The following is an 18,228-nucleotide window of genomic DNA, read 5'->3' as shown; positions in this document are numbered from 1 at the left end:
TCAGGCTCCTGGCAGCTGTTCACAACAACACCCCCTCTCTCCTGGCTCCTGCCCACTCCCATCCTCCACAGACACATCCTTGTGGCCACTTGGTTGCCTAGGAGCCCACTATGGTTGCTAGGGCAACAGGATGCTTTCTCTGCCTGGCACTGGTCTCTGACAGCCTCCTGTCTGTTGTGTGTGCGCACATCACTGCTCTCTGACAGCCTCCTGTCTGTGTATGTGCATCGGGGCTGGTACCCCACCCTCCAGTAGCAGTAAGCATGGCTGTGCCAGAGCCACAAGATTACATCTCCTTCATCTGGGACCCCACCCTGCTATTTACTCCCCACATTGAGACTCCATCCTCCTAGGGCAAGAAGAGTTAAGACTGCAGCAGAACTCAGGACACTTCGGTTCTAGTCCTGGCTCGGCTGCCACGACCCAGGACAAACCCCTTCACCACTCAGTGTCTCAGCTTTTCCCATCAGCAAGTGGGGATGGTGAGACCTGATTCCTCTGAAAGTGCTTTGAGACGTAAGAGGAGACAAAGAGCAAGAGCCAAGTGGTGTCCATGCTCTGGGAAGGAACTGCAGGCAATGGAAAGCGGGCTGGAAATGAAAGCTATAAAGAATCAGTAGGATAGCATCACCTCACAGCCTGGAAAAGGGGCCATGAAGCTACTGAGGCACTTTATCAATTACTGCGTGAAGAGATTTGTGGGTTAAGGGCACTGATCCTTTCCCCCCAGGACTCCTGAGCACTGTCACTACCCAGCTTTGAACAGTCACATGACATGATGGGTTGGCGTGTGCATGCATGTACCTGAGTGAGTGAGCAAGTATGCGTGTGTGTGGCAGGGTGTCTCAACCTGAGAAGCATCAAACATCCAACCACATGCAAAGAAGTGTTGCCCAGACCAGCATCCCCTGCCCTGGGAAAGGGCCTAGAATGGTGGGGTAGTTAGGAGGACTGTGGGGCAGGATTGAGGGGCACCAACAGGGCTGGGTGTGGGCACCCAGCACTGGACAGCAGAGCTTTATGGGAAGGGGCTTCAGACTGGAGCAGTGAAGTGTGGGATCAGGGGTATGGACTGAGGGGTACTGGCAGAGCTCATTGTATGGGAAGCACATGGAGCACATGAAGCCTGGAGCTGCAGTTCAAGTGAAGCTGAGGGGGAGGGGGCGGTCGGCTCCCAGCTCCATGCCCCATGGAAAGGTATTGCTCAGCTCCTGCTTGTTATCTGGGATAGCCATGGAGGGACACTGACATGAGCCAAGCATACATGTAGCACATGGAGCCCAGAGCTGGGACACAGATTAAATGGGAAGCTCAGGTCTGCACTAGTAGGCAAGGCTGGCAAGGCAGGACTGAAGTGAATCAGCTGAGCTGGGACCGCAGGTGGGCTGGGCTGTGAGCTGGGACTGAGAGGCATGGGCAGAGTTGGCTGTGTGGGAATCCCAGACCTGGAATAACAACAGCGGAGCGGCAGGTGCTGGACGAGAAGCATGGGTGGAGCTGTGCTGGGGAGCTTATGTAACTCCTGCCCACATGATGCCCAGTCCCTCCCCCACTTTGTAGAGCTCTAAAGTTTAAACGTCCTCATACTGTGACAGGAAAGGGTGGGGGGTCATTATCTGAAACATTCACAGAGCCGGCTTTTCTCTCTTCCCAACACCTCATCTCTTCACACTCCTGGGCAAGCTCTCGCACCTCCCAGCCACCCCTGGGAGCTCACAGCTCTGGCGAGAAGCTCTCGCCAGCTTAGCAGTGAAAATGGAACGGCAAAGGGACTTGAACAAAAATAATGAAATAAAAAGAAAATAAAATGATTAACGCTTTCTGTCCCTACCCTTGAAAGGTGCCTGTTTATCTTCTTCAATGTCTAGAGAGGACAGGTTGATTCATTTCCCATCAAGGTCACTGGCCCCTGTGTGACTTTGGCTGCAGCACTTAATCTCTCCCTGCCTCAGTTTTTCACCTGCAAAATGGGGATAAACTGGCCCTTCCTCTGTCCCTCTTCTCTATCTAGGCTGTGAGCCCTTTGAGACAGGCTCTGTCTCACATCCAGCACAATAAAGCCTAGTCTCCATTGAAGCCTCTAGGCAGATGAGAAGCCAGGGCTAGAAAGGATCTGCAATTCTTCCCTCTTGCTACAGATACCATGCCAGATGGGTAGGGAACGGAGGAAATTTAGTCACAGTTTTTGTGCTGTATCAAATGTGGACTGAATAGCACAGGGGTCAGCAACTGCAGCCAACACCAGGTGCTACAGCTATCAGGGGAAGGCAGCAACCTGGAAAACACAAGTGGCTTTGCTTGAACACAGGATCAAGCTAGGTCCAGCTGCCCACCTGCTTCTGCCTACAAAATGCAATGGCTTCTCTCCTGTTTGCTTCCTCTGCCCCAACCCCATGACGCTGTGAGTGTGAGGAGGGAGCATGAGCACAGAACGAAGGGGTAGCACTTAACTAGTCTAGTTCTCCAGCTGCCTGGCCCCGGGTTGAAGTCAAGACACAGCAGGCATCTCCTGAGGTGGCACAGTCCTATCCAGGGCAGGGGGAAGAGTGTTGGCATCACTTCCAGGAAAATAACTGATTCCCCAAGCTGGCCTCTTACACTGCTTTCCCTGCCTGGAGGGTAACCAACTGGTTGAGTTAGTCTCAAGGACCTGTGGCTCCTTCCTAGAAGGGGGAATCTCCTCAACAGGGCTAGGAGAGAGGGAAGGGGAGATGGCACTAAGAGGCTACAGAGAGGGGTTGTCCAGGGGTGGAGTGCATGGAGCCATGTGCTCCTACCTGGCCTCAATCACGTGGCAGTGTAGCACTCTCCTGTGGGGCTCCTCCAGCACCCACAGCTCCAAACGGATCTCACCCTGCACCTCTTCATTGGGGTCAACTCGCGTCAGGTTGATCCAGCTGTCGATGCCTACAAGGGTGGAGAAGGCTGGGTTGGTACCCTCTGGCCCACCACACCTCAGGGTGCTGGGTGCCAGGAGGGCATATCACAGCATGGAATTTGAATGGTGCTGACAGTCACAAGCCATTCTTGCTGATCCTACCACCTGCCCGAGGAGAGGGCTGAGCAGTGGCATCAGCAACACCAACCACTCGGACACCACAGGTTGGGTATCCCTTGAACCACAAGACTAACAAGCACAGTAATACATGACAGTATCTCTTTATCTGCTTTCTGAGCCTAGAGAGGACCCTGTAGTCACTTTTCCAGGCTTTTCTCCACCATCATAAAGGTCAGAAACACTCTTTTATTTTTTAAATGAAAACCTGAGAATGCCCCCTAATTACATGGCTCCAGGAGCTGGAGCTATGATACCAGAAACCACAAGATGCAGGATAGGATTGTGAATGTCTGGGTGGATCAGGGATGTGAGCAGGTGGCTCCTTCTTAGCTGGGGCATGACACACCTTCTCACTCCATGCAGGGCAATAGGGGACACAGTGCTGCTAGAAGAGTTCTCCACGGGGCCATGAGTGTTAATCCCAGGAGCGCTCACAGACTCTGCTCTCTGGAAAAGTCTAACATTTTAAGCTAGGTCTCTGGGTTACAGGGAGGCTACTGCGTTGGCATGTGTTGTCTTTCACGCCTGCTATGAACCAGCCACTGTGATGGTGAGATACAACCCTGCATCCCTCCTCCCCAGCACTTACCTCGTGGGTGAGAAGAAATCTGTTCTTTACTGAGTGATATCTTGCCAATGACATCATCATGTCTGCAAGGAACCAGAGCCAAGGATGAGCTATGAGACTCATTATTAATCTCCCTGCATGGACATAGGACACACTATCTAGTCGACCAACCACTTCCGCAGGCTGCTCACCTCTCCCCGCCTGGAGATACCAGCTTACCTTGAGCCAGGGAGGCACTGATCCCCCCACACTGCTGAGTGTGGCATCTTCTCTGCCCAGTTCCCCAATAGGCCGAGCCTCTTCCTCACTGAGGTGCTGAGAACATGGAGCCCATCACTGCAGCAACAAGACTGCCCATAACCAGGGATGGCTTTGCCCCCACTGGAGCTAAGGAAGTACTGTGTCCATGTTACAGAAGCCAGGAGGATTTAAGTGGACAATCACATGTCCACATATACCCACTCATTTGTGGATTTACCACACACACTGAAGGACCTAGCTCTGGTAACTCCAGCAGCCAGGAGCTCAGAGTTAATACTGCCTCGCCTCCTTGCTACAGAGACCCCTTTTGTCCAGTCCCTCAGCTCCAGAGGAAAAGACTGTGATGTGTCAATAAAGGGCCAGAGAGCTGCTAAGAAAGCTCTGCCAAGGGTATGCCAGGACTTCCCAGTCCCAGCCAGTTCTGCCAGCCCAGGGTCTGAGTCACTGAATGAAATCTGTGTTGGCTGCAGTTTATGCCCCGTGCTTGGAAAGGGCGCGGGGCAGCCAGCACCAATGCTCAGAGCTCCTGGCACGCCCCAGCCCCAGGTGTGGCCACTCCTCAGATCTGACCCCTCTCCCCTAAGGGCCGTGAGGGCTTCCTAGTCCCAGGTGAGCTCCATGCAGGGATGACGTGCAGTGTTTCCTGACCTGGGATCTTCCCTCATGGCAGGGAAAGAAAAGGAATTGAATGTAGTGAATGCAAATTGTGTGCATCTTTGTGGGGCGTGGGGGGCTTTTCTGGCTGCTAAGAGATATAGGCACACACTGTGGTTCTCTCTGGCTCCCAGCCAGTGCTGACTACTGTCACCATAGAGGCCCTTCCCAAGTCCCATGCCCTTATGAAAGGGACAGCGCAATGCTCCTCATCTCGTTGCTATGGAGACGTGCAGGCTGGAACATCCTTCCTAGCAACACAGGGCCTTCAGCGCTCTCATCTGGGCCTCCCAACCCGGGGGACCCTGGAAGGCTGCAGGGGAGCCATAGGGGTCAGGAGGGGGCATTTGCCAGGGCATTAGGGAAAGGAAATCAATGAACAATCCTGCTGCCTGTTTGCTTCTGGCTCAGGAAGGCAACGGGGACAGGCACCGAGAGCAGGAGCCTGCAGATCTATTGGCTCCAAGCAGCTTCTGCTCAGCAAACCCCTCCCTCCTCCCACCCACTGCTAGTGCTCCAAATAGAGCCCGTGCCAGGTGCTGTCCATGCTCTGAGCTCCCCTCCGCCTCCCCCTTACCCAATGGTGTCCTCATCCAGCACATAGAAAGTGAGGCTGTGGAAGCCCAGGGGCAGGTGCAGGGTGTACTCTTCACCCCAGAAGGGGTTCAGGTTCTTCCACACAGTCGCAGTCCTGCAAGCACAGAGTGGGGTGGGGAGGTGTTCAATGCCAAGGGCACTTGCAGATTTGCTCCAGTACTTTCAGTCCAAGGGTATGGGAAGGAGATACAGAGGCTTCAATCAGGTGCAGTGGGGCAAGGGAGAGGGGCAGGCCAAACCTTGTGATTGAGGGACCACCTCAGGCCTGGTAGAGCTGTCACCCAACCTGCAGCTCCGAGGGGTCAAACCATATGTTAGGGACCCAGATGTGATGCTACCTACTCCAGCAGATGCAGCCAACTAAACCCAGAGCACAGCAAAGATCTATAGACAACCTCCCAGCCCTCCCACCACAGGGGAATCCTGCTGCTAATTCCTGTGCCCAGCCAACACCCCAAGCATGCAAATGCCAAAGCATGGCCATGGACATGTCCCATCCAGCGGAACACACCTTCCCCTGCAGTACACCCATGCAAGTACACACACACACACACACACACACACCTGACAGCAGGCACACACATGTGCACATCCATGTCCCAGCAACAAATGTGCACATGCATCCCCAACAGCACACACATGCACCCATGCCCCTGGCAGTAAGCATGCATTGTGTATGTGTCTTCAACATGCAGGCATATAAGTACATGCATGTGCACACATCTTTAGCAGCATACGCACACCACTCTGGAGCATGCAATTATTGCCAAGTGCAGAGTTAGGGTTGTACAACACTATTTCTTGCTCCCCTACAGGCAGCATCCCAGACCTGGTCCATCTGCTAGGGACCACAGCCACTCAGCTTGCAAAGCCTGGCTGAAGTGAAGCTGAAGGGTGGGGAGGGGGCAGTCAGCTCCCAGCTCCATGGAAAGGTATTGCTCAGTTCCTGCTTGTCATCTGGGGTAGCCATGAGGGGACACTGACATGAGCCAAGCAGTGCATGTAGCACATGGAGCCGGAAGCTGGGACACTGATTATATTACTATTTCACTGCTGCTGGCGAAGTGAAGCTTAGACAGGCTTGTGAATTAATCCCAAGAGCCCCACGCTGTCCCTGTGCCAGCTCCACAGCCCATCAAACCTCTCTAGTTAATAGTTTACTCAGCACGAGATAACTCCTCTCAGCTCAATCTCTCTTCAAACCCATTTGAATGTCATTAACATTCTCGAGAGCAAATATTTGAGCAGAGATGGGAGGACTGGGATTGAACCAGTGACAGCAAAGCCCAGATTTTTTTTTCTTTTTAAAGGAATTGTTCATGTTCCAAGCCAAATCAGCCAAATCAAGTCAGTCCAGAATCATGTCTGCTGGTTGTAGGGCCATTTATCCTCCACCCTCACCAGGGGCTTCAGATATTTCCAACATCTTTTGGCAGGCATCCTACATGCAGGCCCAAGCCCAGAGGCTTGGGGTTCAGATGCCCCCAAGTTTCACCTGCCCTCATCCATTGGCTGCAGAAGCAAGCTAGGGAGGAGCCTCCCATTTCCATAAAATGGGCATTAAGCCCCAACACCTCAAGAGGTACTAAACCATGCCAGAAGACCAGTTACCCCTGGGAACGCTTAAGGAAAACTGCTTTCTTTGACCCAGATACATGGTGTTTTGCCTGCCAGGTAAGAAAAGCCCAGATGCCCAAGGAAACCTCCAAGCCTGGCTGCTCTGGTGCCTTCATCACTGTGCATGGGGCGAGAGGGAAAGGAAGCCAGCTCAGTTGGACATGGCAACAGGTTCTAGGCTCCTCGCACCCCATAAAATGGGGAATAAAGCAAGCTGAAGCAGTTTGCAGCATTCAAGTGCTAGGCAGAGATAAGCCAATCAGCCCTCCCAATCCCTTCTGTGGACAGGAGACTGGAAACCATTGTTAGCCCTGTTTTAGACAGGGGAAAACTGAGGCACAGAGGATCAACTCCAGGCACAGTGATCAGTGGAACAACCCCAGGAATTAATTTGCTCCAGAGGGATGAAGGGACCAGCAAGTCAGAGATTAGAGCTCTGGACTTCCCCACTCCTGGGTCTCCAACCCTGGGGCACGCAGCACTGGCATCTCAGCCAGCACGGATACAGCATCCTTTGGATGACCTTCAGAGGGATTCCCCAAGCTCCCTCCTGCCTTCATTTTGCATCCAGAACTTCTGCTTTTTCTCCCCTTCTCTTCCTGGGGGGACACCCGAGGCCAAGGACCCAAGCTCTTTCTGGGAATTCAGACCTCCAGGGTAGGAGGAGATGGAGGGGCTGGCTTCTCCCAACTGGGCCACCTTGGCATCCTTGCTTGATAGCCACACATGCCAGGGACCTTGCTCTTCAGAAGGGGCAGGCTTGGGGGATGAATGAGGAGCCAGGCACCACGTGCAGCAGAAAGGATGTGCCAGAGGTGTTTTTAGGGCGTGATCCCTGACAGGCAGAAAGATTCCCCCCACCACCACCCTCCTTAGCTTTTGCACCTAGTGCTGACCTCCAGCCTGAAAATTTCTCCATTGCAAACAAAAAAGAGCTACGGGGAGAGGGGGAGCTGCGAGTCCCTGGGAGAGGAGGGCTTCCGAGAAGGCCCAGAGCATCCACGCTAGAGCATGTTGCTGCCAGTGGGGCGGGCAGGAATGACCTCAGCACTGGGCCTGGAACTACCGAGCTCCAACTGTTTGGATTCAGACACAGCAGAGAAAAATTTCTAGGCCCAAACTTCACAGGAGGCATCTGATTTAAGTGTCATGGTTAGCTCATCTCAAGTGCTTGGCTATCACCATGGTACAAAGGATGATAGGGTTGCCCTTGATTGCACCTGGGGCTTCAGGGACAGGACAACTGGAGGGTTCCCAATGAAGGCTGTGCCAGGTGGGACTGCATGTGGGAAGTGGAAATGAATTCCAGAGGAAGGAAGGGAGGGAGGGATAGAAACAGAAGAGCGAAGGAGAGGGGCAGCACAGAGTGATGGGACTGTGTGAGAAAGGGGCACTGGATGAACATATGGGGTCCACTCACAGCCATGTCCACCCCACCTGCCCCAGGCCCCTATGCCAGGCCTCTCTCCCCACCCCCATCACTCTCCTAAGTAAGCCCCCAGGCAGCTGGCTAGAAACGGGAGACACTGCTGACTCTCCAGAAGGGGGAATAATTTATGGACTTCTCCGTAGTAACCATTTCATCACTAGACAGCTCTAGAGCAGCTTCTCTGCACTGCCAGGGGCTTGGGGTGCTGGGGACTGCAGGGGTGGGGAAACAAACCCAGCCCAGGCAATGCTTTCCCACCCCGACCTGCACCAGTGTCCCCTCTGCCTAGGGCTGCATTTAGATGCAGGATCACTGCGTTCAGGTTCAGTAGGAGCAAGTTGAATTGATCAGTGTCTTAAGCCAGCCTGGGGATCGACACAAGAGCCTTGCACAGTGGCCCAGCACTGCTCAATCCCCCTCACCCTCCCCCGAACTTGGCACCCAGAAGTGATGTGGCATGGTGATGTGGCATTAAAGATGCAACATGGCAACACAGGTAGGTGGCTGCACCATGGTGACAGCCCAGATGCCCTTCGTACCCTGCCATCTATGGCAGCTGGCAATGGGGAGAGCTGTAAGGATGGCTCAGGGAATGGGACAGAAGAGCTGAGGGGCAAGAGTGCCCATCCAGGTAGTGGGGTGGCAGCAATGCACACTTTGGAAAGCCAGCCTGGGGCAGGTGGAGTTATGGCAAGGGCTGGTGAAGCGGACTGGGCCTCGCACAGATTCCTCAGTGAAGTGTGATGCTCTACAACTCTCCCAATTGAGGCTGGCACAGGGGCAGTAGAGACAGGTGGAGACAGAGGCACCTACTTGTCAAGCGAGCAATATGGCGCCCCCATCACAGGGACTGGCACCAGCACCTTCCACCCGAGAACCCCCAGGCCCCTTGCATATCCTAATGAACAGCACCTCACACCCCCTCTACTCTAGGAGGTCAGCATTGTTGCCCCAAGTCACAGAAAGACAGAAGCACAGTGCGATGAAGTCGCTTATTTTCAGAAGGGGCAGAGGATTTTAGATGTGGGCCCAGGGCCCGACCGCCAGAGGTACAGTGACCCCCAGCACTCAGCACCTTCAGCTGGAACAACAGGGTCTGACTTCTCAGTAGGAAACTCCCTGATGCCTCAAACTAGGAACCCAAAGCAAAATGACCTAAAGTTAGCAGTTGCTTCAGTGACTGGCCTGAAGTCAAACAGAATCAGCAACAGAGCTGGGATGAGACCCCTGAGCTCCTGGGTTCAGTCCTGTGCTCCACTTCCTTTCTGTCCCACCCTTGTTGTCCCCACTCCTGCCCTGCCCTCTTCTCTTGTCCAAGTGGTGTTGCAAGCCAGGACAACAAGACACTTTCCAAGGGCACAAAGGGAGTGAACCAGCTGGTGAGAAGCCTCGTCCCTGATGGGACACAGCAAGCACTGACAAAACCCCAGTGCCAGAGAGGTGCCAGTGTTCAAGTGATTAGTGCCAAGACAGTATTTGGTAGTAAGGAAGTTTGTATAAAAGGAGAAAAGGCTGGAGAGGTTTAACCAGAAGGCCACCTTCACAAAGCATTCACCTGCAAGAGACACATTAACTCTGCCCCTGCCTGGAGCTCTGGAAAGGTTGGGGGAATGCAACCCTACATCAATTCTGTCCCCAAAGTAGGGACTGATCACACTGCCTCCCCCAGGCTTTAAACCCCCTGCCATGGGTCCAACAAGCAAAAAGTTCCGTTTTCCTGTGCATGGAGATCCCCAATTCTCTGCTGCACTGGCCTCAGGGCCTTTTTTCTACATCCTTCCTGCTTGGGTGTTTACCACATGGTTCAATTGTCTGGCACCAACACATGAAAGTCCCTTTTTGAAGCCTGGTTCTATAGCATGCAAGGCTGGGATGTAGTCTCTTAAAATAAGCATGTCTACACAGCAAACTTACCATGTCAGGAGGTAGCAGGCCTCAAACACAATGCTGTTCCATGTGGGCTGCATTTGGAGGCAGGATAGCTATACCCATGCAGTGATTCAGGTGGGCTAATCATGTGCAAATCAGCCCACCCCACACTAATTACCCTGCTTGCAGCGCCACATGGACATGGACCCCCTGCTCCCCATCTAGAAGGCAGGGCAGCCCAGGGTGTTTGAGAGTACTGCTGCCTGGCATGGTAGGTTTAGCATGTGGTTTCAGTCTCTGGGCACAGCATGTCTTCACCCAGTCCAGCTGGCTAAAGGCCCTACTGGCACCACAAAGCTGGCTGGGCAGTTCCAAGAGTGGTGAGGACTTCAGTTCCAGGCCTAACACAGCAGCTGTTTGTATTGTGATGGGACTGGACTGGCTATGAGGCATGTTTGCAGGGACCAGGCTGGAAGGCTGGTGGTGATGGCCCCAGTGGCACCAGTTTTAGTCTGTGTCACGTCCTGGAAACTCCACAGGAACCTGGCCTGCAGACACAACATGAGCCAGACAGGGGCACTTTGCTGTGCACTTTGGTCTCTGCTACACCCAACAGCTGACCCCTGCCAGGGAACCCATCCAGCTCCTGCCCAGCCCAGCCCCAGGTCCACTCCCAGCTGGAGACAGGCACTCACCTGGCTACAACCTCGTTGTCGACTTTGACGATGCAGTAGGGGTCACTGGAACCAGACCTTGGGAGGGAAGGCAAACATGCAGTATTACCTGGGGCACTGGTGGGAGGCAGGTCCTCCCATAGGGCTCTGACGCACTGGAGGCGAGCACTGCAGGAGCCTGGGGAAGGCTCTGGCAGGACTTCACCTGGTGGCAGAGGCTGAGTGGCTTTGCGGTGTGCAGCACCAGTCACTATGGTGTATGAAGTCAGGCACTCTTGCCCTGGTAGAGGAGAGGCTGCACCCACAGGATGCCCCCTGAGAAGAGCAAGTTGGAACAGCTACCTCCTATAACAGGACATCTGATGGGCGAAGTGATCACTGAGTCAATGGTATCCCCCCACTTCCCTGAGCAAACCACCTTGAGGCAGGCTCCCTTCCCCTTCCTGCCCCCACCCCCCCCATGCCCATCTCCACATACACCTTCCAGTGACAAACCCCTCAACCCTAGCTGCACTGCTGGACTCATCTGCTCCAGCTGGGCACCTTGACCCCTCTGCTTTAACCCTACATGCCAAGCCTACATGCTATTTCTTACAGGGAGGAATGACTCTTTGGGAAGCAGCAGTTTATATTGGTAATGGGGGGGCAGCACAGAAGAAAGAGGCAAAGGCCCAGGTAGGGAAGGATTGCAGGGAGCAACAACTTCTATTGAAGATAGTGCCCGCCTGAGGGAACCACCAGAGGCTTCAGTCCAGCCCCCTGGTGTCTGCAGGAATCCCGCAGGGAGAACGTCTCATAGTGCTTGAGGGCTGCTGAACCAGGACCAAGTCCATGATGACAGAACTGTAAAGGACCATTTGGTCCTGAAAGGGAAGCTGTTGATGGTGGGAGTAGGGAACGGGTGTTTGCCAAGGGCTCAGGCAGCTTCTCGATGTGCCTTCTCTCAGCCCCCCTGGACAAACTGGTGTGGTGGGGTTCCCCAGACTTGCTTGGAGTCACTGTTCTGACAGCATCAGAGATAACCTCTGCCTTACCAAATCTGCCAAGGGCTATTGACCCAGGGAATGAGCTGTTAGCAGCAGGCAGTTCCCCTCCGAGTAACGAACCCTGGAGAGCCAGGGCAAGGCTTTCTGCTTGATGGAAAGCAGGAAGATTCCCTCCTCAGTGAGACCAGCTGGGAGAGGATTGGAAGTCTGGAGTCTGGGCAAGGCTGGCAGCAGGCTATGCTGGATAACTCATCAAAGGAACCAGGGCACAGCCACTGAGTGGGACTGGGCAGGGTTTGCCCTGGACTGGAAGGGCCACCAGTGGATCATCAGAAGCAGGGATCAAACCTGCAGCCTTGATTCTACACCACGAGCCTCTGCTGCCTGCTCAGGATGAGCCACCTATGCAAGCCAAACCTAATGCAAGCTTCTTGACCTCTCTACATGGGCCAGTGAGTCACATTCAGATCATTAACCCAGAGTCTCAGGGGTTTGCTTTTCAGGACAGGTTTGTCACAGGTAGTTACATGCTGAAGGCAGGATAAATTCACACCTTTTAGAGACTAACCAAAGTAGGCTACTTTGGTGCAAACCTATCCCGTCTTCTACTTGACTTCAGGCTAACTACATCTCTTTGCACATTAGTTACATGCTGCCAGAGTCAAGCTCCCCTTATAGTTTCCACAGGACCCAGCACCCCTCACTGTCCCCAAGCTATCCTCTGGAGGGACACATGTTGAGACAAGCAAAGATTTGCTGCATTGCTCCAAGCTGCAACCCAGGCCCACCCCAGAGGTGGCTGCATTCCACACATGGGCATGGAGGAGGCTGTGTAGGTATCATATCCATTGGAGGAGCTTGAAAGGGGTGGTATTTAGGATTAAAGACATAAGACCAGTCAAAAATACTGTATTGAGTTGAGGAAGTAAGAAAGGCTGAGAAGCACAGGATAAACCTGCTACCTTTCAGAGATAAAGATCCATGGAAATAGTGCCCTCGCTGTGTTAGTGTGTCCTGGTGTTTCTGTGCTCACCCCTCTCTGCCTGGGGATATAAGCTTGTTCCTTTGTGCTGAGATCTTCTAGGATCGCTTCCCAGCCCATCATGGCTGGACTAGTTTCCCTTTCAGGAGGAATTGTGGGAAGGCAGTGGAGGACTGTCACTGCTCGAGTGATTTAAATTTGGCACCCTCACTACAAAACGAGCGAGTTACAGCCTGAAGTTAATCAGACCCAGCTACAGCTGACCCCTAAATTGTATAATCTCACCTGGAATTCAGATTTAGCCTTCAAACACAGCTAAAGGCTGGCATGCACATCAACAGTAGGGAGAGGTTTGGGCTACAACCTGGATAGGAGCCCAGGGTTAACTGCATAACATGCCCTCAGAGGTGAAATGCTACCTGCAGAGCCAGCCTGACACCTATAATGACTCTGGAAATAAGCCTCCTCTGAGCTCTCCGAATGGGCAAGCAGCCGATGAATTCTAATCCACGGGTTCAGGGACCCACGTGCTACAGAACATTAACCAGAGCAAACAATGCTGTCCAAACAGGTCCATTCAAGCCATGATATCTCCTTGCTCCCATCACCCCCCCAGAGCGACTTTCCAATTCCTTCTGGACTATGCTGGGTTCTTGCACCTCAGGGGTTAAGCTCACGGTTTCTATAACAAGGGGAAAGTCTCAATACCATATTTATTAGCTGTCTGGCATGAGCACCAACCATGGACCAGGATTGTGCTGAGCTAGGCACTGTACACATTCAGTGCATGGTTTATATGCCAAGATTGCTGGGTGGCAATGGTTCAAATCCTGGTTACAGCAGCCTCAGCCCTAGCAGGGCAGCTCTGTCCTTTCCAGCAGATGAAACGTTGCTCTACACGGGCAATGACAGCCGGATGCCAAGCAACCAGAACTGGCTCATGCCAGTAGCATTGACTTCAATGGGAGCAGAATTTGACCCATGTCCAGCCCTGTTGAAAGTCTCACAGCACTTCTTGCAAGAGTCAGAGTTCCCTCAACTACCATTTTACCCTCGTCCCAACGAACTGTGTTGTTTTATATCCAGGCGGCTGCCCTACCACCCAGACATGGCCGCATGGCTCTAGAACATAAAGCACTTGGAGGCCTTTAGGATGAAAGCTGGAGATCTGCCAGCGTCCATGTATATATGCCTCTGCTGCCTTTTCCACCAACAAGCCCACCAGATAGCACTATTTTTCCCTCTGCATATAACGCCAGATAACCTGCTCTACCCCAGAGGTGAAGGTGCATATTGGCTCTTCGTGCCACCACGTGAAAATCTCCCTGAAAAAAGGGTTTATCCAAGCATCCCCGGGCTCTGCCACTACACCAGCCCACAGAGTTTCTGTAGCAACCCACCTCCCAATGTCATGATGCCGGGACACACACTGTGTCACCATGACATGATGAGAGTCTCTCAACTGCCTGGGGCCTACCTGGACTTAACCCTTTCTTGGCATTGAGGGCAAGGCAGTTTCCTGAGCAACCACAATGTTGCAGCTAAAAAAAAAAGAGAGAGAGAGAAGAAAGAAACAAGGAGCTAAGACAAGGGAGTTACCTAAAACAGTGCCCAATAGCACACTAATAATCTGCTCAGAGCTATTTCCTGTGTAAACACATGAGAACAAGCCAGCACTCCTTGTGGTGAGGTAGATTCGCTCCAGTTAAAGCCACAGCCAGGCTCCCACGTCAACAGTGATTTTCTCTCCTTTATTACGTGAAGAAAAAAGCCTTGAACGTCTCACTACAAGACTAGATCAATCGAACAGTTTACAGCGGCCATATTATGATATAGTCATGTCCTTCTTGTCGCAGACCCACATCGAGCCCACTCCTGCTTGCACGTTCATTTTGTGACTTCTTCAGCTCGAGTCACAGAAGTCTATGCTGTCAGCATCAAAAAGCCCAGGGTTCAAGCCCCTCGAGGGAAGGGTAATTATCCAAGCATGAAGAACTCTTGAGAGTTTGTAGTGATGTTACTAAGAGAGGCATAAGTCACGGAGAGTTTTAAACAAGAGCTAATATTTCTTTTTCTTGCCGCTTTTGCAAAGGCAAGTGCCATAAAATCTGGGTATACTCACTATCCCTTTTGGGAGAGATTTGCATTGAACTGAAATAGCAAAATCTCCTCTTTGTCCTCAGGCACATGTGTTTTGCATCAGACATCCAAGGAAGAATGTAAGCCCCAGTCTTGCAAGCTCATCTTCAGACCTGGACCTCTAGCCTGCAAGAAGCCTCACACAACACCCCGGGTCTGAACAAATCTCTATGCTGATCCGATCCCAGGAGGGGGGCCACTGCTGGTTCCTCTAGGGGCTGCTGTACTCAAGGGGCTGCTGCCGCCTCAACGATGTCAGTACAGCATGGCAGCAGAGCCTCTTACTGGAGTAATGGTGAAAGACAAAAGAAGGGTATTTTTTCTGCTGGCTCAACTACACCCTAACCCTGAACAGCAGAAGCTAAGTAGATAGGGTTGGCCAAGACACCCAAGCCAGGTAGAGGGTGTGATCTTTGCCGAACAGACCAGGCCTCAGTGATGAGACCCATCACTGTATGGAGGTAGTTCATGATAACTGCAACTCCAGCACAGTTCTGATCAAAGACCCTCCTCCTCTGGCTGGCATAGGCAAGGCAAGTGACTAAGCCCAGCCTAAGTAACACTTAGCAGCCGAGACTTGGGACCTGGAGAAAAAAAAAAATGCACATAAAAAATATGTACTTCCCCACCTGCACCAGTATAATTAAGCCTGGCTCAGATCCCCCACATCCCAGGCACAGAGGGGGACCTGTCAGAGGCTTTTCACTCCATCTCACATTGACCTTGGCAGTTGGCACATCTATGGCAAAGGTACTTTAGACAGAACATGGATAAGGAAGACCTAGGACCACCCAGAAAAGCACCACAGAATTACATATCCAGCTCCTATGTATCAGCAGAGGTCCACTGACCACAGTAAAGCCAGCCAACGTGAGAGGCTAATATGTGGATTACTTTATTCCAGAGTGTTTGAAACAAGCTCCAACACACTGCTTTGGATGCAGAAAAAATTAACTTCATAGAAGCAACTGGTCTTTATTAGGAGGTACAGTGTGGGTCATAAGGTATTCCCCTGAAAAGGCCACTAATAGGTTGCTAGTGAATTGTGGCACTAGCCACAACAGCAAGGAGACTGTTTGCAGCCCCAGATTTTATCTGCTGAGAAATGTTACTTTTGACTGGTCCAAAGTATTATGAATTTGCTAAACTAGCAAAGCCAACAAAGCTACAATATCTAGTTCCATGGAATCATAGGAGAGCAGAGCTAGGAGGGACAACCTGCCCAAGGCAGGTTCACTCTTGTCTAAGACAGTGGTCTTCAAACTTTTTTTTGATCGCGCACCCCTATAAGTAAAAAATTTTTGAGCATGCACCCCCAATCCATTTATATTTATATAAATATAAATAGAAGTTCTAATATTTTCTTCCTGCACCCCAATGAATCGTCTTGCACGCACCCCACTTTGGAGACCACTGGTCTAAGACATCCTAGATAGGCATTTGTCTGATGTGCTCTTCAAAACTTTGGGAACAAACTCTTACACAAAACTACCAGGTGTGATGCCAGAAACATCAAAAACACCCTTTAACTTGCAATGTGTCAGGCAAGAGAATGGGAGAGCACTATCCATGTCATGCTACTGCAAGGACAGGAAGTAGTTAGAATACATTCAAAAGATCCAAGGATTTCCACATTTTTTACATGAAAGGATCAATTTCATTTTAAACACACACACACACACACACACACACACACACACACACACACACACACAATGATCAAAAAAAATCAGAAGACACATCAAGGAACTTAAGATTCATTCATTTTTAGAACTTGTAATCTTAGCAGGCCACCTGAGTTTTTTTTATTTGAGTGAGAAGTGGAGGGCTACTGACTTGTGGTTTTTGATCTTTGCAGTAAGCTCATTGCAGATAAAGTATTTACTTACTAATGATAGGATTATTTACACAATATTTACCTAATTCTTTGGTAACAAACTACTTTATGTATCTTAACACTTAATAGAGAGCAATCAAAGGAGGTTCATATGTACAGAAGCAATGTGCATGTACAGATAAATATCACTAGCTCGTACTCATAATTTAGGTTCCTTTCACTGTGCTTTGAAGTGCTGGTTACTTGATAACATCCCTAATAATGAAGAAGAATTTATTTCCTCTCTTTCACTGTGCTTGCTTCCCTCCTCCGACCTGATTCAAAAGCTTGTCTAACTTTATTTCAACCAAGCAGCTGATCTCACCCTTAAAAAGTCCTTTCCTATCAAAGCAGATTTGTCCCTTGTAACTCAGATGTTTGCTACCTAAAATGGTTAAGAATTCAGAATTTACTTATAGCGAAAAAGTGCCAGAAATGAGAGGTTATCTAAGTTATCTCTGTCACCCAAGATAGAATCAGCTATCCCTAAATCAATCCCAGTGGATGTTAGTCTAACCTCCTCTGAAAATACTTTCAATGATGGAAATGCCACAGCTTCCCTAGGGCATCTATTCCAGTGCCTAATTCTCTGTACTGTTAGAAAGTTTTCCTTAATCTCCAAACTAAATGCCCCTTGCTGCAGTTCAAATCCAGGACTACTTTTGCTACCACCAGTGGACACTGGGAGCAATATAGAACCTTCTTTGCATGAAATTTCAACATAGTTGAAGACTGTTATCATGTCTTCCTCACTCTTCTCTTATCTAGACTAACCAAACTGAGTTCTTTCAACCTTTCCCCCCTCCTTATTTGGTGCCAAATATTTAGCTCTTAATTCTTCGTTACTTTGGGCTTCTCAGCATTACATCTGTTTTGCACTATGCTGTCCTACTCTGTTGAGTTACTCCACTGAACACAAGGCAGTTACTCCTGATATACACCAGAGTAAGTGAGAGGAAAAGCAGGGTCCTTGTTCTTTTAAGGACCCAGCTGCACACCTGTACTCCTCTGGGATAACAGAGCTCAAAACTAATGTGAGGGCTGAAGATAAAGCACTCTTGGTCAAAGGGATCCAGCTATGGAACGATATGTCAAAGGCTAGATAAATCCAGGTTCTGACCCTCTTACAACAATGTCACCTGTCCTGAATTGTTTGGGAACAGCGCATCTGCACAGGGGGTTGGTCTAGAGCAGAGGTGGCAAACTCATTCAATCCCGTGGGGTGGGTGAGGGTTGTGTAGCTGGTCTGCAGGCTAGACTGAATACACAGCCTGGCCCCATGCACCAGACCCAGCATTTAGGATTGGTCCAGCTCATGGGCAGCTCATGCAGCATGCACTGGGTCCAGCCCAGCTCATGTAGCATGCACTGGGTCCAGCCCAGCGTGCCCATGCAGCATGTGCTGGACCCAATCCAAGGCTCAGGCTGCACACAGCATACAGGCCAACATGGGACACATGCTGCATGCAGCACCATGCTGGACCAAGCCTGCATGCTGGTTCCTTTATGCAGGGATGA

The 18,228-nt window shown here is 51.2% G+C and overlaps 1 protein-coding gene across 1 annotated transcript in view; it reads right to left on the bottom strand.

Moving 5' to 3' along the window:
* RASAL1 (RAS protein activator like 1) overlaps window positions 1-14,108 on the bottom strand; it is a 54,366-nt gene extending 40,258 nt beyond the window's left edge. The window contains exons 1-5 of the mRNA XM_019506621.1: window positions 14,096-14,108; window positions 10,749-10,932; window positions 5,119-5,232; window positions 3,648-3,709; window positions 2,778-2,907 (exon numbers count right to left, since the gene is read on the bottom strand). Of these exons, the coding sequence (XP_019362166.1) occupies window positions 2,778-2,907; window positions 3,648-3,709; window positions 5,119-5,232; window positions 10,749-10,932; window positions 14,096-14,108 (503 nt within the window). The remainder of the gene's footprint in view (window positions 1-2,777; window positions 2,908-3,647; window positions 3,710-5,118; window positions 5,233-10,748; window positions 10,933-14,095) is intronic.
* Window positions 14,109-18,228: the final 4,120 nt, after the last annotated feature.

Source organism: Gavialis gangeticus, unplaced genomic scaffold (assembly GCF_001723915.1).
Source record: "Gavialis gangeticus isolate Ggan-Ray unplaced genomic scaffold, GavGan_comp1, whole genome shotgun sequence".
NCBI lineage: Eukaryota > Metazoa > Chordata > Crocodylia > Gavialidae > Gavialis > Gavialis gangeticus.
Note: the sequence above shows the minus strand (reverse complement) of the source record. Positions and strands in the feature narration are given on the sequence as shown.